The 27,070-nt window shown below is 42.0% G+C and overlaps 2 protein-coding genes across 3 annotated transcripts; one reads left to right on the top strand and one right to left on the bottom strand.

Annotated features, from left to right (window-relative positions):
- Nucleotides 1–188: 188 nt before the first annotated feature.
- On the bottom strand, nucleotides 189–15,888 carry LOC308122727 (neurocalcin-delta B). Of its 2 annotated transcripts, none has more exons than XM_080484753.1 (4): nucleotides 15,665–15,888; nucleotides 4,139–4,563; nucleotides 2,371–2,476; nucleotides 189–2,015 (listed from the first exon to the last, which is right to left on the bottom strand). In XM_080484753.1, exons 2-4 carry the CDS (start codon nucleotides 4,514–4,516, stop codon nucleotides 1,921–1,923), a joined length of 579 nt encoding a protein of 192 aa, XP_080340879.1. In that variant the 5' UTR covers nucleotides 4,517–4,563; nucleotides 15,665–15,888; the 3' UTR covers nucleotides 189–1,920. The 2 variants fall into 2 exon arrangements, with proteins under 2 accessions (XP_080340879.1, XP_080340880.1); XM_080484754.1 differs by lacking the exon at nucleotides 15,665–15,888 and adding an exon at nucleotides 15,193–15,291 and having other exon boundaries at nucleotides 862–2,015.
- Nucleotides 15,889–23,159: 7,271 nt separating this feature from the next.
- On the top strand, nucleotides 23,160–26,832 carry LOC308122950 (putative 2-ketogluconate reductase; the record flags this gene model as incomplete). Its single annotated transcript, XM_080485133.1, has 5 exons — nucleotides 23,160–23,532; nucleotides 24,345–24,513; nucleotides 24,643–24,821; nucleotides 25,920–26,016; nucleotides 26,676–26,832. The coding sequence occupies 5 exons, from the start codon at nucleotides 23,160–23,162 to the stop codon at nucleotides 26,830–26,832; spliced, it is 975 nt and encodes a 324-aa protein (XP_080341259.1).
- Between the last annotated feature and the right edge of the window lie 238 nt (nucleotides 26,833–27,070).

Raw genomic sequence — 27,070 nt, 5'->3', positions numbered from 1 at the left:
TCTTTTCTTTTTTTCATCCACCGTTATTATCTGACTGGGATTATCACTGCAATTATAATAACCATCATTATTAGGAGAAAATAAAGTTCCAGAGGCATAACAGCATTGAGCAGAGGAAAAACTATAATTCTACTTTGTGTCTGATTGAGGGGCCAAAAAAACAAACAAAAAAAACCCCAACACATTTAAATGTTTCCATTTTGTCTTTATTCAAAACACAAAATGGCCATCCTACACAGAACACATAATTCAAGTCAACAATACAAAATCTACAAAATGATACCGTGATAAAGAGTTTTCTTTGTTCGACAGGTAACAACTGTACAGTATAAACCGATACAATACTGGTTTCTTTCATTTTTTATTTCTTTTGTCTATATTTGGCACTTGACCACAAGATGCTACTGAAATGAAATGTAGGCCTGAAGTAGATGATTTGCCTCCTTGTAATGTGCAGAAGGTTCATTTTTTTCCGGTTGAGAAGTTTGGATTGGGAAGTGTGTGTGTGTGTGTGTGTGTGTGTGTGTGTGTGTGTCGTCGTGTAATTTACAGGTACAGCAGGGACAGGCAGCTCTAAGTGAACGCGGCGAGGTCTGCCAGAAGCATCCGTCTGTATCGTCTGCATAAATATATCACAGGTTAGCACGGTACGATCCAAACGGGCCTGCGGTGACAGCCGACAGCGGCCGCGGCACTATGAGGAAAAGTGCACATTCAGGAGTGTGCAAGAAAAAATAAGAGATTTTTCTCTCAAAAAAGGATAAAAAAAATTCAAAAATGAAAGCCACTAAATGCAGCAGATTCAAAGCTGAATGCATAGCAGTGTGTGGTCCTCTCCTCTTTTTGTTTTCTTTTCTTTCTCTAGCATAAATATGAGCGAATATACTGTACAACTTTCTTTCATGTCGTATTCGTCACGTTAAAGAAAATAAAATTCCAATAATTTATACCTTGACAATTTCAAAGTGAGTCGGTCACGTTGCAGCAAATCGCTGCAGCGTGACCACAGAGCAAAAGAATATATAAGTACATACTATATATTCATATAACATCTATTCTTTCTTTTTTTTTTTCTTTCTCTTTAATTATACACTTGTTGAACCATTAAAGTCAAAGAATCACAGCTCGTTTTATATGCATACGACAAGTCCGTGTAGTGTGTGTGTGTGTGTGTGTGTGAGAGTGTGTGTGTGTGAGTGTGTGTGTGAGCAGAACTTGCCATAAAAAGTCACTTTCAAGAGAACAGATGGTTGTGATCTGTAGATAAAATAATCCCCTTCATTCAAAAATCTGAGTCCTTTGGATGTAACGTTCCTCCAAAATATGCAATGAAAAAATTAAATAAAAAAAATCCCTTCTAAAATTCTTCAAAGGTTAAAAACTACAAATCCCAGATTCTTCTGGCCTACGTCGCCATACTGTAAAAGCTGAGAACACTTGTGGTCCGAGAGGGGCGGACTCTGCTTCTTCCAGTGTTAACGCCGAGTGTGAGTAGCAACGCTTGGTACAGATGTGTTCGTCACACAGAACCCAACCAGCACCTTTTCCTTTACATCAGGAAGAACAACCTTCAAAAAAACAAACAAAAACAAAACAACAACAACAAGAGGGGAGCGAAAACAGAACTAGGATTGGGCTCAGCGTACAACGACCAGGCGATCGTGCTGGATGATCGTCTGGGACAGAGACGACACGGCCTTGATTCTGTGGTGAAAAGAGTCTTTGATGGGATCGCAGTGTGTTGAGTTCTATCTGTACCGTGTGTGAGACCCGTCTGTGCGTGTGTGTGTGTGTGTGTGTGTGTGTGTGTTGATGAGCGACAGTTTAGGTTCAAAAGCTCCGAGGTGACTCAGACGGAGGAGCGCAGATGAAATGTGGCTGAAATGCATCAAAGTGCGGAGCGAGAAAAGTCCGGTTGTTCTACTGCCCGGCGCTGCTGGGGTCACACTGCAGCAGCCGCACGATGGACGGGTCGCTCTTCGCTCCCTCCACAAACTCCTCCAGGGACAGTTTACCTGAAACACACACAGACTGTAATGTTAGCATCTGACTGCTCATTGCTGCAAAAGCTACTTTAACATGAGTCGCTCTTACAAAAAGACGGGACTTTCAACGTGTCTGTATAAAGACATTTTCTCCGTTTACACAGAAACACGGCAGCGTGGAATCAGGATCATCAGCCTCAGCTGATATTGACTTCAGAGTTATAAAACAGGCCAAACAATCAGGCTTTAATCGTTTCCCTACATATGTGCAATAACTATCTTCTATGCTGGCGATTGATGTCGGCACTCTGCCGTTTGTCCACGTGACTTGTGTGTCTGTGGCGATGGCGACGACACGACTCTGTGTGAACGCAGAACGTCTCACCATCTCGATTTGTGTCCATCTGCCTGAAGATCTTGTCTGTGCGTTTCTCGGGCGTGGACTCGTCCTCGGGCATCTTCATCACGGAGGAAACCATCTTGTAAATGGCCTAAAGACGGCAGCAGACAGGGCGGGAGGAAGAGTCAGAAACACAAACTTTCAAATGAAGATATATGGTGAAATGAAGTGGGTTTTTTTTTAACAGATCTGCATCCGTCTCTTTAGTCATCCTCGTCACCTCAACCCTCTTTAATGTCACTTTAACCTCCGTGAGTGTGGCTGTGATGCATTAACAAGCAACTGATATCTCAGTGAAAAGAAATAAAGAAATAACTGCAGTCCACAGAGTCTCAGTGATGAAGGAGACGACCGGTGAAAACACACAGTTCGATCACAGCTTGAAAACGCGGCGAGCAGGAAGAGGAAAACATGTTGGTGACGCATCGATCTTCTTATCTCCGTTCAGAGGAAGAGAGATAAAGGACGCCTCTATTTTATTTTCAGTACTGGGGCCTGATTTGACAGAGAACGCACAAACAGGAGGGATTCACATGAAAAAAGAGGGAACTTATGTTCTGTCAATAGATGATGAATTAAGGTTGTTGTTTTGGTTTAACCTCACTGTTGAATTGTCTGAGATATTTAAAAGGTGAAACACTTGAAACTAAAACAATATGCCGCACTTAAAGCATTAAATGTTCATCGAGTGTGTGTGAGTGGCTCTGGAATGACCTTCTGAAGAAAAGCAGGTCTAAATATTAAATGATCCTTGGTGAGTATAAATCTTTTTAAATGAACTACATTAGGTCTTTATCTTATTTCTACTGTTTTGTAATTGGATTATGTTGTTTTAATTGCTTTTTATTTGTTTGAATCTTTCTCCAGGGCAGATTCTCGACATTTAAAAGCAAATTTGATTTGTATTTCTTCATCTGTTGCACGTGGATTTATTCAATGTCTTAGAGTAATATTGGTTTATTTGGTCGACCAACAGCACAAGATGAGTGTTTGAGTTTCCTGCAGCAGATCCGGGTTAAAAAAATAAATAAAAACACCCCCACAATCATCCCACCAGTGCGACACTGCGGCATATAAGCAGGTCGGGAGCGTTTGGAAAGTTATGAAGCAAAGAAGTGACGACGCTGGGTGAACCAGAGGAAAACACTTTGGTTTGGATGAGAGAATTACGGTGGTGAGGACAGAATCAACTGGGAGAATCTGAAGGATCCATTAAGCGCCGCTACACAGAGAACTTCACTCGCGCTATAAATACAGCCGAGAAGATTGGGATTAGGCATTCTCAGTTTAGCACCACGATGTGTGATGTAACGACATGTGTGCAGGATTTCTGGGTGGCGTGCGCGTCTCTGAAGCTCATCCAGTAAGTCTGGGCGGGGGCGCGAGACTGTCGTACAGTAGCGACGGATCCTATCGGCGCACAGCTGCTGGACGCTTTGCTGAGTCAAGGCGAGGATCAGAGCGGGACCTCTCCCTTCTAGAAATACACCCCGTCCCTTTTTTAGAGACGCCTGACCACCAGCGAGAGACGGCTGGTTGCTAAAATTACGCCGCAGCTGGGGTTCCTGCTGTCGGTGGCTAAATGACGCAGAACATGGAAGCAGATGGATACATGATGGAGCAGCTGGGGGGAGCTGGCAGAGCAACACAATGCTTCGTTGCAGAGCGACTTCAGGGAGCGGAGAGAGCGTGGCGTTACCGTGACGGTACGCAACCGCCGCTATATGAGGCTGTAAGGAGCAGAAAGTCTCACCGTCACGATCTCCAGCATCTCCGCCTTGCTGATGTATCCGTTGCCGTCCAGGTCGTACATACTGAACGCCCACTTCAGCTTCTGGTCCAGACGGCCGCGCGAGGTGACGCTCAGGGCGATGATGAACTCCCTGAAGTCGATCGTCCCGTCCCCGTTGGCGTCGAACGTGCGGAAGACGTGCTCGGCGAACTTGGAGGCGTCGCCGTACGGGAAGAAGTTGGCGTAGATCTTCTTGAACTCCTCCATGGACAGAGCGCCGCTGGGGCAGTCTCGCAGGAAACCCTTGTACCACTCGGAGATCTCGTGCTCGGTGAAGTCGGTGTTGTCCATCAGGTCCTGCATGACGTCGGGACGGAGCTTGCTGTTCTGTTTACCCATGGCTGCTGAGGCTGTGGCTGATGTGAGGGAAGTGGCGCTTCAGAATGCTGGTGCAGCGAGAGGGAAGACACAAAGAGACAGAAGAAGGTCATTATAGGAACCCAGACACAACACAAAAGGAGAAGAGAGCAGTGGAAACAACATCAACACTGTTCAGCACCGAGAGGTTTCAAGTGGAATGAACTGTTATAGGCTGTGTTCACACACTGCAGGTCAGGTTGAAACACTTCTTGAAGAAAAAGAAAAAAAAAAATCAGACTCCAATGCAGTCGGAACAAAAACCCTAAAAACAAGACAGAAAGTGATCAATGTCTGGATTGGGTTTATTAGCTGTGCAATCGGGGAGTTACTGCTGCTAATAGGACTCTTTTCCATCTCAAATACGCAATTATGAGCTTGAAACATCGTATGTGATCCATCATGATGTGGAAGGTATGAAAGTTGTAGCACAACATCAGCGTGAAAGCAGAGCAGCCTGGACTGAGAGGCAGATCTTTACCTTTTCATTCTGCTGTGATCTGGAGCAGTAAAACTTCACTGAACGCATGGAAACGCCATGAATGATGAACAGTACCGAGTTGGTATTTCCAGGACTATTTCAGCCAAAGTGTTCAATGTGTCTGCAGTGATTCTGAGCCAGAGCAGAGAGGGTGCAGAGGCGGCAGCAATGTGCTCAAAGCTTATTCTTACTGAAAGAGGAGTTTACAAAATGCCACCAAGCCCATAAAAATAAGCGAACACACCGACATTAATCACTTCAAACTCATTCTTTCACCCAAACACTCTTCTTATCGAGTCCCCCTTTTTCCCCCCAACTGAACGCAACTCACTGCAACCATAAAAAGCAAACACCGCCGACTGGCTGAAGGTACAGAGATACCTTTGATGTGTGACAGTATGCACACACACTTGAGAGTTCAGGTCTTCTATGCACCTGCAACATGAGACCAACAAATGTTTTCGGGGCGTAGATCTGCGACTGAGGCTCAACCACACCTGCCAGCGCGGGAGTGCATGCTTCTTTGCAGATGCAACTTCTATTTCCTGCAGGAACTCTTCGGCAATAACATGTCTTCTGTCTTTAGAAAAGGCGCAGCGAAAGGCTTCGCTCTGCAGCGGGGATGAAGAAAGTGAAAGTTTTAAAGCTGAAGACAGTCCACAGTTCAGAGCGTGAACCTGCAGCTAATGTGCTTAGCACACCCCCCTCATGTCAGTCTGCTGGCTGCTGCCGAGCTCTCCAGGCTAAAGACAAAGAGGGAAGCTGTAAAAAGCTTAGCCGAGGATAATGACAGATAAAAATCAGCCGTGTCAGGTCAGGCCAGAGAAAATTACACTACAGGTGGCTTGTTCCGGCGAAGAGAGAGGAAAAAGATCTGTCACCTGTAGGTTCACACTGGACTTTTTGTACTTGAATGAGTCAGAATGTGAAAATATGAAACACCCAATTTCCTCATTGGAGAATGTAACTCAGCCCAGGCTAAGCTCGTGCAAGTTACCAGTGTCATCATTAGACAAGATACACAAAGAAATACACAAACTGTGTAGAAATATGGACTGGCCATGTTGGTTCATTTCCTGCAGCCGTATTTCAGGGTCATTGTTCCCACCAAGCCAGAGATAAAGTTTCAGCTAACTTCATTTTATTCCCCGATTGATCATTTCTGAGAGAGGAAGGAGCTGCCGCTGTGTTTCAGGCGAAGTGTGAGCCTCGCTAGGAATTGGCTCTAAGAATAAATTTGGGATTAATTAAAACTACTGCAGTAATAAACTCAAAAGGAAGCACTCCATTAAAAAAAGAAAAAAGTCCTATACAAGCTGAAACGCTACAGCTCATTAATTCATTTTGCAGTTTTGGCTTTCAAAGTGAACTGTAAGAACGTGTGCGACGTTAAAACAGCCCTGCGTTTCCATTACTGCTGCTAAATGTTATTTGTAACAACGCCGTCTTCATCTCGCTTTATTTCCCTCTCACACATGTGCCATAAACAGACGGCGGCGATAATCTTTTAATTAACTCCGTGTAAACAATGAGTTCCAGCAATGTGGCAGCCACCTCCAATAAGCTCCCCGCTGTTACCAATAGTTCACTTTCAATGCTGCAGCAGCGCGGAAAGCAGCTTAACACCTGTTTACACACTCATTACCTCTGGAACAAAAACACATCAGCAGCCGCGCAGTACAGAGGGGTGGGGTGGGGGGGGGTGCAGATCGGTGCTGCGTGTGAGGCGCTGATATGCAGACTGCAAGTGTGTCTGTGTTTAAATTAGAGAGAAGAACAGCAGCGTGGACCCGAGAGGGTAAACCCACCCAGACAGAGGGGTGGGAGTTTAAGAAGCTGAGACCTGAAGGTGTCCCATCATAAACCTTTTAAGAACACACTAATCTGACGCGGGGACACAGTGTGCAAAATCACAGCTGAAACATTAAGACCCCCAAGGTGACTGACGCACGTCTCCCTCATTTGCAAACAGTTACACCTTCACTGCGGCACACGTCTGCTTTATTGTACAGCTAAAACAAATCACATTTCAGTCGTTACTTCGACCAAAATATTTGCTTTGGGAAAAAAAAAGTTTGCTGCTTCCTGAACAAGATCGACTGACAACAGATCAGAATGTATGTCTTATTCTGTCACTTTCAGAACAAAAAGAAAAGTGCCCAATAAAAACACAGAAGGATTGGGTATTTTTTGGGCAAAAACCTCACAATGGAACAAGTTGACCTCGGGATGTGAAACCTGAAATCGAATGTAGAAACTTATTGAAATGTAACTCAATAACTGGACACTCTGCATTTTGAGTATTTGGATACGTGACAGAATGGCAGCGTGTGACTGTGAGATCATGCAAACACATAAATAATGAATGTCCAAGTTATTTTTACTTCACCTGCAACACAGTGAGAAAATACATAACATAAAGTAAAATAATAGTCTATATAGTAGTTTATTAAAAAAAAAAAGGCCTAAAGTATAGTTTTGTGGTTTATAACACCAGTTTTACATTCCTTTTGGTAATTTGCAGATTTACATAAAGATTATTCTCACTTCTCATCCTAAGACAAACACAGTAAGTTTGCTCTGTTGTTTAGAGGATAATGTCTGTTATATTTTAAAGCAAATTTTATGATACTGATGAACACATAGACAAATTACCTTGTTCAAATCATTTTGAGACCCACCAACTATATTCTCAATATTCATTTAAACTATATAATATAACACCGTTATGAGGAATCCAATTACAATTTGAAACATTCCTCCCCTTTTATGAAAGATCTCTAGAAGTTCATTGTCTCATAAGCAGACATATATGCCACATCCAAAACGAATGTTCACATCTTTCATCCAACATTAGGCTGTTTCTGTGCAATCAGCCTTTTTCCTGCAGTGAGCACTTTCTTCGACTGACGTGGTCAAGCAGACTCAGATCTACATTTTAATTGCCGAATGGGGTTCCATGATTATTTAGACTGTGTAACCATGACGACTGACCGAACAAGCGCTCTTGTTTATCGCAGCGACCGGACATAAAAAAAAAAAAAAAAAAAGACATCAGTATTCCTTTGATGCACATTTTAGCAGCACTTTCTGCGACGACTGACAGCTTGTTCAATTGTTTGCTTTCAGCGGCGGCTAATCATATAGCGGGCGCACTGTTCACGCATTAATATGGAGAGCCCACTAAAGCTTTTCTCTATCCATCACTTTAAACAAGGGACGAAAGGTTAATTAGGGTTGTTCTTAACAGCTTTAAAAAAAAAAAAAGCAACAAGGGAGCCAGAGTTACCGGATTAATCACGTCTTTGACAGTTTGAATGTTTATGTGAAGTAAAAAACACAAAGTAACTAAGTTGCATATAAACATAAACAAGCCTTTATATTAACCGCATGTTCAACGCGGAGTCTTTGAATGCTAATTGTGAGGTTGAAGTGTTACACTTCCTTCCTTCTCCCTCCCGCTCTGTGTTTCAGTTATTCCCATCTAATTCAATCAAACTGAATTCAGCTGCAGCTTTGTTGTTCGTGTGGGTCAGCCAGTAATGAATTGGGTTTTCTCACGTGTTCTCGTCTCCTCTCATGCAAAACGCCACAAACTCCTCCAAGGACGCGTGGTGGCTAAATACGACTAATTTCAGACGGGAGCGTCTGCTGGATGGCGTCACTCCGTCAGCCACCTTGGCTGAAGGTCTGTTCCGGGTTTAAAAGTGGGAGAAATGACGGGATGAGAGCTCAGACCTCCATTGAACATCCCGTCACCCTAAGAGCGCGGCTATTTCCGTCTTGGCCAGATCACTGCCCACAATTAACCGTTAAGAGTCTTACCTGCAGCTGCTGGCAGGCCTCTGATGCATCATTATATAACTCTGACAAGTGGACAGATCACGTGGTCGCGCCAGTTTCTCCCGCTGCCATCGCCTGAGATCAGGTCGACCGAGTGGACGTTAGTTTAACCTTTCTGAGAGGAGAGCGGGCCTCGGAGAGAGCCGCTGATCTCGGCCAGCGTAGGTACAGTATTAGAAAAGCTGCGAGAACAGCCTGTCACTCCTCACTTAAAATGACACCAAATGTGACACATGATCGCCACTGTTGGGAGTTTAAGAGTTTCAGCAGAAGATGGGATAAAGCTGTAGTGCTTTCAGACAGATTTAGCCCCTAAAAGCATCCAGCCAAGGAAACTTAACAGGAGGTAAGAGACAAATACCTTGAAGATCTAAATCAATAAAATCCGTAACACAAATGTCTTGGTTATTAATCATTTCCTGCACTGTCTGCACTTCAGAAAAACGCAGGGCGGCTGCATCTGATAAAGCAGCTCATAAGTATTCATATGGACAGTTTCATGTTGGTACAGAATACAGATACCACACTTTAATGCAATCAAACCACTTTGCAGCATGTAAAGATGATTCTGAAGGTTGGTGAAGGAGCGTCATAGTGTACTGAGCAGCCTAACACTGATCAGGGTTCGTCTTGATTGAGCCCTGTCAAAGCACCGATAGCGAAGTAGTTGCAGAGGGTCTCCAGTTGCAAAGTGACAGCAAAAGGATGCATTATGGGAAGCGGGCATGCTGATGAGCAGAATAAGAGCAATGAAGTCCTGGTATGAGTTTACTTTGAAATGCACCATTTATCTCAAACACTATAGTTGAATTCTGGTTCTGAAGGGCCACAGTCCTGCATGTTCTCTACAACTTCTTACTAGTGGACTTATGATCAGAGCCTGGTACTGACGTTCTTATCGTAATCTAGTGTAGAGTCATTAAACATATACAGGACAGCGGACCTTCCTGATGGTCTCTGTCAGCAGCACTAAAAACAGTCACAGGCTGGTTTTTGGGAGCATAATCCCCGTACCGCTACTGATCGTGCTTCTGTAGTCTGTTCTGGACAAAACCCATCAGAACCACAGAAGCACAAGGACTTAAAGGATCAGCAACAAACATCTTGGCACCAAATACCACTGGACGTCCTTCAGAGGTCTTATAAAGTTCAGGCCTCAATCGCCCAAAAGTGTTCAAGGTGATATATGAGCAACAAAATATTAATCTAGATTAATGCTTCATTTTGATTGCTGCTTAATGCAAACTCCCGACATGTTTTGTCAATCTACAAAGACGTAGAATCCCTGAATGCATCCTAAATTTCCCACTTCGTTTTGAAGCAGTGTTTATTATATGTACTACCTGATACTGCAGCTGCCCCTAAACAACAAAGGCAACATAAACAGTATTTCTTTATTCTGCAGCAGCTGAGCGTGTTCTCACCGTCTGAATCTGAAGCCCTCCATACGGCATTCATCCCAGAACATCTTGTTGCCCACTTACGTAACAAGGACAAGTCTCCATTTATATCCTGCAGGTAAATCTTAACCCAGGAGTCCTGCAGATAATCCAAGATCGGAGCGGGCTGAGGGAGGCTGAGCCAGAGGCGGGCTGTGTTGCTGAAAGAGGCCCGATCACAGATAGTGAATTTATGAATGACGCATTCATAATGAAACATGATGCTTCTGTGACACCGCAGCCGAGGAGGAGGGCGGCCCCCCTCTCCACCAAACAGTCGGGCAATTATTAGACCTGCAGGATCTGTCGTTTGATATTCACCTGCGATGAAAACATCTCGACTGAGATCAGATATATATATATATTTTTTTTACTTTTTGTCTGCTGTCACATGAGACGAGAAAACAGCTCCAGTCAAGGAATAATGTGATTTTCATTCACAGCAGCACAACTCATAGAAATCGAACAATGGCTCTTTTTTTAGTTAATTACTACAGTAATTTGCACGTAGATTAACTTTGCTTCATCTCAATACGATCACTTCAGCTCAGCAACACATATCCCTATAGGACTGTCAAAAGAGCTTACTGTTCTCTGTTAAAGAGGCCCACTTAGAGCCTCTCTGAATCACATGTTCAAACCTACACCATCGTTTTAAATTGCTGTATACGCTTTTCTCTGTCGTACAAGTGCCACTTGTAGCTTACAAGCTTATCATCAAAGCTGGAACCTGAAACGTTCACATCGTGTGTCTGTGAGAGTGCCTTCGAGTGTGAACATCCATTGTGGTTGGACTTTTCACTACATTGCTGTTCAGTCTAGTTCAACCTCACGATTATCTTTTTATGGAAATAGTCTTTTTTTTTTTTTACTGAAAAGCCTATAAATAAGAATGAGGAATTTGCTTTCCTATCATAAAAAGGCCAAGTTACTACAGGAAAACAAACGGCCTTGGTGCATAAATGATGGAACGTTGTTTCCAAGAACCTTTAAGGACATTTCACACACGTGATGCATTTTTAAAGCGATTAAACGTGCAGGTGGTTAATAACCTTATTTTGAACAAAAACAAACAAAACACCCCCCCCCCCACACACACACAAAAAAAAAATGAAACGTCTCGCTCTGCTCATGTTCCAAAACTGGAGGGAAACTGGACTCGGTACAAGCAGCTGGCACGCTCCATGTGTTATTCATTTTTCATCCTTTCCTCTTTCTTTTAAGTCCCATTCCATTTGCACTGCGAGCTTATTCTGTTGCATACGACTTGGCCGACGTCCGCTGAATGAAAATAAACCACCAGAGCAAACAGTGGAGACTTTAAAGCAGCTTTTTACAAGTATTTTAGCCAAAACATTGACATCAGTGTTTTTACAGTGTCAACAGACAGAAACAACAGCATATTGTACGTTCAACTCATAAATACTTGATCAACTTTAAACTTGTTGCTATGAAAGACTGAGCCCACACATGGCGGCTGAGATTTTCCTCAAACCACCTGAAGCCTCTCTCGGTCGGCTCAATTCACACTCTTAAAAAACCCAATTCAGGTGGAGAGGAGAGTAGCTGACCTGCCAACTTCCCGCCGTGTCATTTTGTCTCAAGTTTTACGAGATCTAAAAACTGAAGACCTGCATCTGTGTGCGATCGGCTATAAACATCTTCTGCCCTGACCCCAGCTCGCTATCCAACGCCTGATCAGCAGAATGTGTGGAACCGCCACTGCGAGCGCCTGCCATAACTCCGGGAGCACGCACGCTCACGTTACCAGTATCGTGACGCCGCCCGATCAGCGCAGTATGCTTTAGTGGCTCCTTGAATGTCTCGGTGCAACCCTAGCCGCTGCGGTATTTAGTGTAAGGTCAGAGCTGGACCACCATCCAGTCTGATGAGACGAAGGCCGTCGGTGAGGAGTCCTACTTCTTTTCTATCACTGAGACTTAAAGCAACTTAATAAAGATTTTTTGTCCAAATTTTTGGGATGTAAAAATAAAAGTGATGCTTCAGAAATCGAAAAAAAACCAAAAAACATCACACTGGTTTCACACAAGGTTACAAACTTAGTTAATGTAATGCTAATCCTACTTTATCCGACTTAATCAATCTGCTGTTGGCATCCAACCAATAATTACAGGTAAAAGAAAACATCAAATACTCCTTAGTTTTTCACACATAACCTACACAATTTTGGACTTCTCATTACAATCTGATCCCATCCATGTGAACCATTTTGACAAATATTCCTCAAACCTGCTTTAATTCTTTTAAAAATCCTGATCTAAATGAATGGCTCATTATAGAATGACACTGTGTGTGGCACTGAAAAAAGCAATGAAAAAAATATTAGCTGCATCTTTTGGGAATTTGACGTCAACCTGAGGGCAAAGGCCACATCACGCTTATAACTTTGTTACGAACCCTTCTAAAATTGCATTATTCATGATAATTACATCTTTATCATTACCTCCATGAATTCAAAAGACGAAGCTCAACACGACCAATAGCTAATCTCTCACCAATACAATTAACTGGATTCAGTGTTCACACACATTTTACGTGTGGGTGCATTCCGCCTGGCAACGTTTAGAACCTTTCCTGTGCCTTTTCAGTATGGAACTAACAAACCCATCCGTCCTGCATTCGACAAAACCCGAGGCAGCAACTTCATCATAATGCAGCACACATGAGCTCCCATTGTGAGCCGGCGAGCTCCGTGCGTCAAGGCGCTGCAGAAAAAACTAAATCATGACACTGAAGCCATCATGAGGGAGCGAGAGAGTGCAAGATAAAAAATTTAAAAAAGAGAGAGAAAGAAAGAAAAATAAAGTGTCACAGACAACAACCGCAAGAAATGTTGGACACACACTCACTGCAAATCGTCACTGATTGCATGAGCGGAGTGCTGTTTACTTTGCGCTGAATATCTAAATGTGTTCCTCTAAAACAGCCTGTTGTAAAGACAAAGCCTGCAGAGATGGAAATGTCAATCTGCCTGATGACTAACATCTCCCACCCCTCTCTGCCAGTGAGATTTGCTGCACAGTGTGTGCGAAACGCAGCTTTCCATCCAAAACATTATTGGTGCGATTGAGCAGAAGCTGTTTTCTTTGTTTTGCTCTTCATCCCGGCGTCTCAGCCGCCCCTCTCTCTCCGTCCCTCCACACATCCCTGCTTTTACTCAATCATTCCCTCCGTCCACTTTCTCTAAAAAGGGTCTAATTCAATTCAAAGGCGCGCTGACTGCTGCCGGGATGAGCCTAAGTACAGGCGATGCTGCCAGTGTGGCCAGTCCGGCCCCAAAACAAAACCGCAGGACGCCCACGCCGACGAAAAAAGAACATCTGTACAAATTTAGCACGCCTTTGTAAAAGTTCAGCATCTTGAAATGTTTGCAGAGAAGCTTCTGACACCAAGGGGGCTATTATCCTGACTCCACCCTTTTGTCAACACCTCCACATGTCTTTCAATTTTCTTGTTATGTTGTATTGGCTGCTTACGCTACGGCGTTACCGAAATCCAATCAAAACTTTGGACACAAGCAAACACAGCTACATGTCATTTCAGGGGCTGAGAGGTTTTTTTTAAATTATACTTTGTCAATGCCTTCCAGAAACTCCTTTTCACCGCAATGACACCGGGGAGTTGTGGGGTTTTAAACCTGTGACCTTCCGATCCAAAGTCTGCCACTCTATCCATGTTTCTTTTGCTCCTTCCATGTCTTTTCACACCACGGCTTCCACCAATCAACTCGTAACAATTTCACCAGGACCTCAACAGGAAATTCTGCCATAATCTGTTCCTGTTTACATCAGCCACATCAAACCAAAAAAAAAAAAAGACATTCAATTACCGCGTGCCACCAGCCCATAAAGGCAAAAAAAAGTAAATTTACACACGACTGAGTGTGCTCGGGTAATTCCATGAGTTACTTTGAGAAGCAGCAATCCTGTCATCGGTCTGCTTAATCCTCGGTGCTGCTTCACAAGCTTGATTGACTGGTGGAAATCTGAATCCCACCGGGGTTCAATGTCATCAATTATTTTTGTATCAATTATTCAAAGACGGTAAACCAATAAATTCTCACATGACCACACCGGAAAAACTTTTCTTTCCTTTATAAATTATTAAACATTTGGCCATCAAGGTGATAACTCTCTGGGAAAAGAATGACTCGAATAATGGATTTAAATAGCTTTCTTTAGATGAACCGAGGAGGTAGAGCAGCTTCGTATTTGCACCGATACCTGACTTTAGTATGGGTTTTGAGAAAAGACATTTTTAGTTCTTTTTGTGGCGTAGGGGGAAGTGAGCAAGCAATGTGTCTGTATCCGTGTTATAATCTACTTGGATTGTGAGTTCATTGTTCGTTTGATTGCTGTGTCTTATGATGCTATCTCATGGAAAACAGATGCAACATTTCAACTGGCAACACTTTCGATAACAATTTGAGCCAGATATTTTGGAAAACAGACAATATATCCGAAGCAATCATCCAAGGGGCTGCAAATAAAGGTACAAAGTAAATGTCTCACTTATTTATTACACAGCAATAAGCATTTACCGTCTTTCTAGTGTCACATTTATAGCCACATGCAGTCTGTAAGCCTTGTTTTATCACTGCAACCGAAAGCAATCCGAGCCCATTCTCTTACACTTTAAAATGAAGCGGTTATTCGCTGGTAATAAAAAATGACTTAGTAGCAGCACTGATAATATCAAAGAAGAAGAAATGTACTGGGATCCCATCATATACTGCTTCCACTACTATTATCCTCCTGATGGATTTCTGACACTTCTTTATGCCTTGGGTATCACACACTTTACTCATTTAGTAAAGCATGTGTTTAGTAATACTAAACACATGCTTTTGCAGGAAAACAAACATTTGCACTGACCTGTCAGGTTTAAAAACAGCAGTAGCAGTCCACTGAAACTGCTGCATAAAATCCACTCACTGACTGGTGTGTGCTTTGCTGAAATGGGATACCCTGCCTCTCTCAGCCCGGTGCCTTTGGCAGGACTCCCCTATTTTTTTTTTTTTTTTCCTTTTTTAAACTTGCTGCTGTCTTCAGAAGACGAGATGGCCCCTCGGACGGCTCATTGACAAGAAGCAGCTTCATCCGATTAGAAATACAGTCCCGGCCACAGCTTTATCCGCTGCGGGCTGCGCTGCAAAGTTATGGAGCAAAAGTAGGAAACGCAACTCTTATTATCTGATAAAGGAGGATATGACTCCTCTTCAACTTGCAGACTCATCTTACCTGTCCGGTGTGGATATTGTGTTTGTTTTTTTTTGTTTTGTCTTTCTGAGGGGGAGAAGTATGAGGAAACGAGGAAGGCACGGACACAGCACGAGCAACTACTTACCTCGCTTTGTGTGGATGTGGAGAGTTGGTTAAAAGTCTCCTTAATTGTCCATTAGCTTTCGGCGTCACCGGTGCGGCTGTGGTGGGAGTCGTAGCGGGAGGCGGCGGGGTTGGCAGGAGCTGTACAGGAGCCGGAGTTTCCAGGTTGCTCGCAGTCCAAACTCCAGCGGGGCTTTTTCCTGAGCCGCCGCTCTCACTCAGCTTAGCCCTGCAGCCGCGAGCTCTGACGTCAGTAGCGCGCAAACACGTGGTGCCGCGGGGGCCAATGGGAAGCTGCGTTGTCCTGGCAACAAGGAGCCCGGCACCTGAATGGCGATTAGTCCGAGAAACGTCCGCACAAGTTGGTATATATTACATATAAGTAAAAAAAAAAAAAAAAAACCCTTCTTATAACGTGATTAGAAGTAGAAGTAGAAGAACTGAAAGCCATATAATATTCACAAAGAGGCATTAACACAAAGGGAAAAAGGCAACAAGACTGAAAGAGACACACAAATTAGTACAAGGACATAAAATGACCAAAAACACGCGAAACAGCCCACACAGTGACAAAAATATCGACAAGAAGGAATAAGACAGTCACGGAGAGTCACAAAACATCAATAAAAATACACAAAAACAGATGAAATGAGCACAAGCAGAAACAAGATACTCATCTAGTGTTTTGCTAAACAGATATGCATGCAATAACCCCAGAAGCACAAAACTGCCTTCAAGGCACGTGAAACATCTAAAAAGAAACAAGTATTAGTTGTTAGACACTATAACTATAAAAAAAATTAAATAAAGTATAGATGCAAAATGGTTAAAAAAAAAATCAAGGAAGATTTAGTTGAACTGCAAAATACTCCAAAATACTCCAGATAAGTCAACAAAAGACATGCATGACCACGATGATCATCTGAACTCACACAGTGTTAACAATAACAACGATTTCCCATCTCATCTCATCTTATGAAAATCATCATGTCAACTTAGAACAATGCGACTGGATTTCAGATCTATTCAATAAGAGGCTGCAGGTTTTTTTCTGGCTTGTTTTAAAACAACCTTCCTGCTATATTTAAGAAAGCATTTTTTTTTTTTTTTTTTTAAAGCTTTGTGCAAACAGAGCTGCATTAACAGCACAAAAGTGTTTGTCCTGCACTTACTCGCTTGCTCATATTTTTGTGTTAACATTTTGTCAGGGTCTTCTTGTGTGCATCTCCTGCATTTTACACGCCAGTCTTCCCATTTTTTTCATTTTGCTTGGTTGTCAGTTTGTTTTTGTCTTTATTGAAATAAGAGTTTTATGAAACCTACACCTTTCGAGGTATTCAATGGACAAACAGCTAACTAAAAGACACTATTATAATAGTTTGCATACACTAACTTTGACCCTGGTCTAAGCTGTATTGCAGCAGCTGATGATAATGACAATTATGATGATAGCCACCGTACACTTGCTGCAGTCCAGTACAGGTGCTCCCATGCAGGCACATTGGGAGCCATGCTTTGCCTAAGATGATTAGTGGAAGTCAAAGCCATGAGGCTTATTCAGCCGCTGTTCCAGGGAGCGTTTTCTTAATGGCCTTATAGAGTACACTGAAAACCCCTCCCTCCTGTTGAGTCAGCAAAATCCTCAACAGACTGACAGACAGAGTTCCCAGTGATCCATTACATGCAAAAAGCAAATAAAAGACTTTCATTAATGTTTCACAATCACAATGATTCACAATTGCTGCAGCATTGATGTTGCACTCCTCTGAGCAATGTTGCAAAATATAGTATTAATGGTTTAGACTTTGATATACCACCAAAGTGTTTTTTGATCAAACAGTTGCAGTATATCTCAGTGGATATGGACCCTGGATCATTCCTTGTTTTTTGATGCACTAATTCAAACTTAACAATCACTATTATCTTATTAGACATGTCCAAAACGTTCAATACTCAACTCATAAAAACATACCTTTTTTAAAAATCATCCTAATTCACATAAAAGCTCTGCCATGTTTGGAAAACAATACTGTGCAGTTTCTGATGCTTATCATCCAGTGAAGTCCTACATTTATTTGTTATTTTAACAGGAGTGACACATGTCTTCACTGAATACATTTTTAATAAGTAATTAAACAATCCAAATTCAAGGTATTACATTACACTTGCATTTCCAAGAGAGTGCAACTGTGGCACTAATGAGCAGTTTGTAGTGGCATTTGAGCGTATATATCAGTGGTTCGGTGTGGTTGGTGATTAAATGGCAAACAGCATGAATATTTACTCTTAACAAAGGTGAGAACTGATCAGTGAGTTTGACCCTGAGGGAAGAGGCCCTGAGTACTGTGTGCAGCTACAACACTGCAATCTCTGACTAATAGCTTTGCATAACATTGATCTGACTGACTATGCGGTGAAGAGCTATCCAGAACTTTGCACTCATCCTTCACACAAAGAAATACACACAAGGACCAATGAGAAATGGTGTGCCACAGTTCAACAGCCAATTTTCTCTGTATGGGAGAGCCTCCTTCTTAATCAGCCAGAACATGGCTCTACACGGGTTGTGTCATTAGGTAACAGTGGCTTTAGAGGCAAGGCTAAGTAGCTGGTGGTGGATGAAGAAGCCACTGAGCTGCACAATAGAAGACCAACAGCCTCTCCTTACTGATTATCTCTTACCTAACCAGACAGAGCCAACCTCTGAGCCTGCTGAGGTGCAGATCCACAGTTTTTAATTTGATTTAAGCTCTCTGGTGCCTTTCCCTATCTGAGGATCGTGAACTTATTGAGAGAAAAGCTATTGAGAATTGCACATTCTAAAAATGTACAGTGCTGCACAGTGAACTTCAGATGCATTGGTGCATCATGACGTGTTAGTTGCTGTTTGAGTTACTGCTAACTATGTAAATCAGCTATTTTTTTTTTTATTAGGAAGGTTCTTCAGACACAGGGCCAAATCACTCATCAGTATGATGCACTGAATATGGATGTGTGAATCTGATTATAAACAATGAACAGAATACAGATCATTGGACATCACAGAGGAACAGATGATGGCCTGTACATCAGAATACGAGACCAGCTCCTCTGAGTTGACCTGTGACTTCACTGCTCAGCGCTGTGCGTCACAGGCACCAGACACATGCTCAGGCTGACTGGATTACCTGGCAGGAGAATTTATTCTCAACCAGAACATGCTGAGAGTTGCGTGTTGAGCATCTTCAGAACACGCCGAGCGACACAGGTGTCAACTCTGCATGTCTGTGTGGGGCCTTCTGCTGTCTTTTCGTGGGACGCCCAGGGGAAAAAATGAGGGGAAATCCAGGGAACATCCCATATGAAAAAAAAAAAAAGAACTATGAAGCCTGAGTTAGTAAAGCCAAGTGGTACCATTTATACTCTCACCTTTTATAGGTCAGAGAAATGTTCTAAACTTGACTTTTAACATCCTGCAGAGCAAATCAGTCACCATGCATTTTTGACTCTGCACTGACACATTTTAAAATGTGATTATTATGCACTTGCATGTGTTTGCTTGCTCCAACGCTCCAAACTTAAATGCATGGATCATCATAAATAGTTGTGTAGTAGTTTGCACTCTCACCGTGTTGGAAGAATGTCCTGGTTCGAGTCAGAGGTAGACAACCTCTGGAGTTTGTTTATGGACAGAGTGAAGAATGGTGAAAATATGTTCAAGAACATGTTGTTTAGTTCAGTTCATATGAGGTATTTATTCTTTTAAGTTAGCATTTTCTGGTCCCTCGCTACTGTCAATGTGATCTAATTTACATGAAGACAAATATTGTAGCTTTAATAGTTTTCAGAATTCCCCGAGGGGAGTCCAGCAGGAGGAAAATCTGAGGATGAGAGGGGATTACTCATAATTCAAAATAAATAATGAATGCCAGCAATTTATATTTTTTCTCGCATTTTCAGAACATAATTCTTTGTGAGTGTAATGGAGACAAATTAAAATGATTAAGTAAGGTTCAGTGCCTCCCTCAACCCTGCTCTAATAAATTTGCTGAAAAGCCTCCAGTCAAAAAAGGTCTGCTTGCACAGCGACCATGGGACAGTTTTAGAATATGACTTTTAGTCATACATTATTTACATAAGGTTGCATTTGTTATTATATATTCGTCATCCTCAAACTTTAGATTTTTATTCCACAGTAAAATAATGCGATTTCTGGGGGTGGGGGGTGGGGGGGGGGGGTGGGGGGGGGGGGGGGGTGGGGGGGGCTGTGAGTGCCTCGGGCCATATTAACCTTTAACATGTTTTGTTTCCTGCAACGTACTTATGCAAGAAAAGGAGATCATAGCTCATCACTATGGAACAAATGTCTCAATACTTCACTATGCTATTGAATTGATTTGTTTTCATCTTTTCAGAGGAGGCACAAGAAGCCTTTGACTTGAGAGCTCTGATAAGCTGAGTCAGGATTGGTGGTGGACTCACGTCATTGATCCATTATAGAGAGGTGACTTAAGGGCTCCGCTGTGCTGTACCATGACAAGAGTGACACAACAGGTCACCTTTCCACCGGCATGAGACTCTGACATGCAACACATCAAAGTCTGTCGGACCGAGTCATGGAGAGTGTGACAGTATAGGGACAATAACAAAACTGGTGATTCATGGATTTCTGAAAATAAAACTGCTCCATCGACCTGCTGATGTGATGCGTGCCATATTTATATGTGATCAAAGGAACAGCACTAACAACAAGCTCCAAAATGCTGTTTAATGAAGCAGACACCTAATTGCTGTGTCTATCGTGTGAGTCAGCATTTTGCAGAAAGGCCACCTGCCGCAGGATGTGGTAGCAGATGGAAGTGGAGCTTGGCTGCAGATTTGAACTTGCATAATGAAAGGCTAAATGACTTCTGGACATTTTAGATAGAAAGGAGGAGAGGTGGTGTGTGTGTGTGGGGGGGGGGGGGGGGGGGGGTCATTGGAGAGAGTGAGAGAAGGTGGTGGAATGATGGGGGAAACAAATAATGACTGACACTGGAGGGGAGGAGAGAAGGAGCAAACACCTTCAGCTAAGCAGGACAGATTACACGAGAGTGAAGAGCAGGTGATCTGCTGATCTGCTGATCTGCAGCTGCACACATGGCTTTCCCTGATGCTCTGCTGCAGCAGGACACTCACATGCACAAGCACACATTCGTTATACCTGAACATGGACTGTATCCTAATACTTCACCTTGAAGTGAAATAATGGAAAACCTCTGTTATTGGCCTTCTATATTCATGTGCCAGTGTGCAAATGGCAAAAGACTGAACATGAGCTGTAAGATCATGTGTGCTATGCAAACATTTTACAGTTAAGGTGCTTTGAAAGATCTGAAGAGCTTCCAACATGATAGGAAAAACAAATAACACAAGTATTTCACTTTGGGACTTTAGCCCTACAAATTCCAATACGATGTATTATTTCTTCCTGCAGTGTAAATGCACATTAAGCTGATATGTTATTTTAAATGTTCAGATGCTTTGTTTGTGCAAAAACCACAAATCTGAATGTCAGTGCAATGGCTTGAAAAATAATCCAATGTTCACATTGAAGCTTTGTATCAGATCATTTTGAAAATGTTAAAAAGTCGAACGCGATTATATCTCGAAAACAAACTTGTTGCAAGATGGAAAACATTCACTTTCAGTCTGACCTGCTTGAGTCTCAAACAGTCGCAGCTTGAGGTCTTTGCGCCACCTGGTGGTCACATGTACGAGACTGTGTCGTAAAGGAGATAGTCCTCCTTTTGTTGAACTTTATCCAACAACACATATAGTGAGATTCTGTTGAACTGCAGCTTGCAGGCTGAATCTGAAACGCACATCAGTAACGCACTGGGGCCTGTTTTAACCAACAAAAGTGAATGAATTCTTGCATTCTTCTCATGTGCAGCCACATAAAGCTGCGCTTCAGTTGATGGAATGGGTCATTTTCAATGCCAAGGTGTCATTTCTTCAGTTTCCTCCGATTGAAGAAAATATATTGAAATACATTTGCTAAAAAAACAAAACTCACACACAAGAGTAGTTGTTGTGATCCTTGCCTTTGCTTTTGGCTTCTTCCCTATGAGGATGATGTATTGAACTTGAAATTTTGATTTAAATGCATAGATGGAGAATATACTACAGCGTCCACTCTAACTCGCTGTATAGTTAGACTACTACAGCGTCTAACTCCATAGTTAGAGCCAATCCTGTTGACATTGGATAGAAAATGTAAAAGAAAAACATGAGTAGTTTTATGTTCAGTCTTTTCATGGCTCTTCAATCGCTGTAACACAACACATACAGTAAGTTCTCCTCCTCTCTGTTCACCTTGATCAATGAATGACTCTTCTTTTCTGCTCAGCTTAAAGCTTAATATTTCCTAGACTTCATTTTAATGTTTAACAAAAAAGTGAAACGTTGTTTAAGATTAGGAAAACTAAATAAATCTAGCTTAAACTAAAGAGTTGGACAATCTCCCCAAGCCACATCTTATCCAGGTAAGAACATACATATAAAAGATCATCGTAATCAAAGTATTTTCATGACATATTTTCAATGATGACAACTTTTTAGAATAAGAAAACCGTGTGGATTGCTATCTATTTTCAGATATAGATAAAATAATCTTTTCATGTCCACATTTGGACAAAAATATGATACACATTTGTCTTGTTGGAGGGTTTTTGTTCTATCATTGCTTATCAGTATTCCTATTGTCTACTATAGTTGGATACAAGGAGGAGGTCAAAATAAGGAAGTAGAGAAAGATTGACAGAGAGAGATCAGCGCAGCAGAGAGCTTTCTTTTCTTACTACAACTTGTCCAGGCTGCACACAGTGAATATATATATATATATATATATATATATATATATATATATATATATATATATATATATATATATATATATATATATATATATATATATATATATATATATATATATATATATATGTATTTTGTTTGTTCCAAGCTTTTGTATAATGAAATAAGTAGTTGGTGGTGTGAAAGAATGTAGGGAATGTGCCAGGAATGACGGGAAAATGATATTCGTAGCTCATCGTGCCTTTGTGTAAACACACCTTTAAGCTTTGACATCGAGTGTTTGGTACCCAGGTTTGAGCCCCGGTTGGTTCAGGAAGGGCATCGGGCGTGAAAGATGAGCTGAGTCTATGGTACAGGTTGTAATATTTCATCTGAATGCATACTTACTAAATAGACCTATAAGACCCTATAGTGTTGAGTCATTTGGGCTATGAAAAGCACAAAATGCTGACACTTTCAAACCTATAGGTACTGTAAGCTACCGGAAATGGAAAAAATATATATAATCATATTATAATTAAAACAAATAATCAAAATGAATATTTATTAATTTCAATTCAGCCTTGGGTAGGCACCCTGACTACCCTGACTGCACGTCACTGCCTACGAGGTTTTGAGTTATGTGGTGAAACCAAAATACCTGCAACAATGTTGTCTTATCATGCTTCCACCACCAGGTAATAATGGCAGAGGACAAGCCATGGGCCCTGATATCTGAGAAAGTAAAGGATGTTTACCTCAAAGACTTCCTCAAAATAATGGAGGAACACTTTCACCTCATCTGCCACAAAGACCTCCTAGAAAATCCACTGCTGCACGGCCCCAAAATCCAGGCCGTGTTTGTGTGGTATTACCCTTACATCGAGCCGTCACTGCTCCGTTTGATGCCGTCACTGAAGGTGGTCGCCAACGGAGGGGTGGGCATCGACCACCTGGACGTGCCGTACATCAGCAGCCTGGGAGTGAAGGTGACCAACACGCCTGACGTGGTGAACGATGCCACTGCAGATATTGCCATGGGCCTGCTGCTGGCGTCGGCTCGGAGGATTGTAGAGGGTCAGTTCAAAGCTCGACTTCATTCAGTCCTACTTATAGAGGGAGTCATGTTTCTGTAAATAATGTCAGAACTGCATTTCTTTTATTTAAGTAGCCCAGTTTCTGAGTTCCAGCATTTGATATGTCTTTGTATTAGTTTCTGACTATTTCTGGCCTGAATTATTTACACAAACTTTACATTACATGTGTATTTACACTGACTGGTTGACTCTTTTGTACAGAAGTTTACTTTGTTCTTATCACATATTTACAACCAGAAACTTTCTGAAGACAGCACAAAGCCAGACCCCAAAAAACAACCGAGGATAATAAATAGAGAAATAGTAAAGGGGAATGAGAATGTGGAGGGTTATAGATGACAGCGACGTTTCATGATAGAAAGACATAAACAAGGTTTTGAGCTGATGTGCACGGCAGGAGCAATTATTGCCTCAAATTCAATGATTTTGTTGATCACATTAACTCTTTATTGGACCATAATTTCTCGTATCTTCCAAACAATGGTGGGTTAATGTCAGTTACAGAATACAAACAGTATAAACACACGGGAACTGCTTATGTTGGATTTTCTAACTTTTGGAAGATCTCAGTTGAATATTTCACCCTGGAAGTCTTTCAAACTTTGAAACAAACCTAAATATTCATCAGGCTACAAAATACTTCAATTAATGACCTAGCCGCTGCACGTTCTTTACAAACATGTGCACACTCGAAGTCTACTGTATCATGAGTTACAGATTCTGAGCTGCTGCAGGTCAGACTTCAACTACGAAACGTTAATGAATAAAACGGTTTGTTTCGTCATCTTATAGGTTACAAAGTGTCCAGTTACCCAGAAGTCACCTGTAAACAATTCCTGATGGGAGTTGAAGTGACGGGGTCGACTGTGGGGATCGTTGGGATGGGACGCATCGGATACAAAGTGGCTCAGAGGAGCAAAGGCTTCGACATGAAGATCCTGTACCACAACAGAAGCCGAAGGCAAAAAGCAATGACACAGCGCTTCACTTGGATGATTGGATGAAGCCAGATATCTAAAGAAAAAACTTAAAAAGATTTCAGCAATGAACAAGACACTATTAATGATGATCGTCTCTTGTTGCCGTTCAGGAGTGTTGAAGATGAGCAGGCTGTGGGGGCGACTTACTGCGAGAAGATGGACGACCTGCTTAAAGAGTCGGACTTCGTGGTGTTAGTGGTGAACCTGAGCGCTGAAACCAAAGGCCTGATCGGCCACAGGGAGCTGTCCCTTATGAAGCCCACAGCAACACTGGTCAACGTCAGCAGAGGTGGGAGGACTGAGCTTTATCAAACTGCTCCGAAATGGCAAAAACCACATTTGAGAGACAGACAGTCATGCACACTTAAACCCTGCGAACACTGGGTGCCTTCGTTGTTTTGGTTCCTTTGGTTGCTTCTTTGTATAATCAATGCTGTAAACATGTTGGCCTGACAATAAGACAAAACACTGTTCTCTTGACTTGAACTCCCCCATGAGCCCCGTAAACATTTTATTATCCCACCAGTGTGAGCTCACTTTATTGTTTTACATCTTATGTCAGAAAAAAGCATAATCTGACAGTTCATTCAATCCCACTTATCGCGGAGTGCCGGAGCCAATCCCAGCCTACTGTGGGCGAGGGCAGGATACACCCTGGACACGTCGCCAGTCTGTCACGGGGGAAACACATGTAGACCTCACACACTCACATTCACACTTCGGGGCAATTTAGCATCACCAATTGCCCTCACATGCATGTTTTTCGGACTGTGGGAGGAAACATACAAACTCCACACGGAAAAGCCCTGGGTCGAACCCGCGACCTTCTCGCTGTGAGAGCACCAACCACTGCACCACCGTGCGGCCCTTATTTGAACTGTTATTTTATAATTCTGGTGCAAATATCCCAGTATATATTTGACAGGTTATTACATTATGGCCTTTAATACATTGAAAATAAATCCCAAGTTATAACATTAGTCGCAGTTCTAAGGTATGTTACCTTTTTCTATTGCTTCAGGATTTAGTTAAATTCTCTTTTAAAAACAACCTGCTTGTGTTTTCATTTTATTTTTTGTTTCAAGTAGTCAAAACATTTCCTTTATTTGGTAGGAATGTTTCTGGTCAACGGTAAGATGTTTGTGCAGTTGCTGTGTATGCATGTCAAGTAAAGCAGTTTTATTTTTATGCCCGTTTTTGTGTTTATACGACTCCGTTCATGACGAGACGCCACATCTCAAAGAGCTATCATTCAGTAAATTTCAATTCAAGTGTTTCAGGATTAAAAAGGTATGTATAGAGCACGGGGGGAAGGAGGTAGAGGGAAAACAAAAGGAGTATAAAACAACTAAAAGACATCTGATTGTGGTTTCTGTGTATGTTTCAGGTCTGGTTGTGGACCAGGATGCTCTAGTCAAAGCTCTGCAGTCTGGAACAATTCGGGCAGCAGCTTTAGATGTGACGTATCCTGAACCGTTACCCGGGTACTGTGAAAACACCCACACCCGTCAAACAGCGCAGCATAGCTATAGCATGAATGATACACAGCATTGCCAAGTAATTCATTTCTGATGTACACTGAAAAAAGAAAAACAATGTCTGAATCTAACATTGTTGGCATTCATCTTTAAATATTAGATTGAGCTAAGAGTTTAGGCTGAATTAAAAAGACTCGTGATCATTATCAGACCAGAAGTTCCAAGCTCTTACTTAGCAAAGACAAGAAATGCCACCAAAATCAACCAGTATGTCAACCAGGAAGAATATTAGTTGTGAAAGGAATATCAGACTTCCACTATAAACACCATTCATTTTTCACATGGTTCATATTCACTGCTGCACCAATAAACACTCTTTGTAATTATAGTTTGACTTTCCAACTTTCCAAAAACAAGCACCAGAATTCATTAGGGGTCATACCGAAGTCTCTCTCATCAATTTCTATACAAATTTAGGTCCATTAACATGTTTAGTTCCTTGGTTGTATTTTTTACCTACTGGTCAGCGTCAGTCAGTTTCTAATTGTGAACATATTTGGGCTTTTTGGCCAGGTAGTTGATATTCAGGTTGTATTCACATACCAGTCTGATGCAATAGAGCCTAAAAAGTCTGATTGTTTGTTGTCATGTCTTTGTCTGTGCAGGGATCATCCTCTGCTCCACCTCCCTCAAGTGGTGATCACACCCCATCTTGGCACCAGCACGAACAAGACAACGAGAAAGATGGTGCAGCGGGCGGTGGAAAACGCAGTGGCAGCAGTGAAAGGCCTTCCTGTTCCCGATGAAGTCAAGCCGAATTGATTGAACTGATGATTTTGACGTGAAGAAGCATTGTCACAACAAATTGTTTCTTCACGTTCTTAACATGTTTTACATCTGTCTATTAGGAAAAAAACATGCAAATAAAGATTCATGATCGACTTATTTGTATTATTATTAATATATTAACTTGTATTAATAAATCTTGGGAATGAAGAATACAGAGGTAATGTGGAAATATGCACAAGTGTACAAAGGTAAAGTCCTAAGAGAAAGAAAG

Source organism: Lipophrys pholis (assembly GCF_963383615.2).
Source record: "Lipophrys pholis genome assembly, chromosome: 17".
In the NCBI taxonomy this organism is placed as follows: Eukaryota; Metazoa; Chordata; class Actinopteri; order Blenniiformes; family Blenniidae; genus Lipophrys; species Lipophrys pholis.
Note: the sequence above shows the minus strand (reverse complement) of the source record. Positions and strands in the feature narration are given on the sequence as shown.

Coding starts and splice junctions, on each gene's coding strand:
- LOC308122727 (XM_080484753.1), bottom strand. CDS start 4,516: ATGGGTAAACAGAACAGCAAGCTCCGTCCCGACGTCATGCAGGACCTG. Junction 2,477..4,138: donor AGATGCTGGAGATCGTGACG/GTGAGACTTTCT, acceptor TGCCGTCTTTAG/GCCATTTACAAGATGGTTTC. Junction 2,016..2,370: donor GATGGACACAAATCGAGATG/GTGAGACGTTCT, acceptor TGTGTGTTTCAG/GTAAACTGTCCCTGGAGGAG.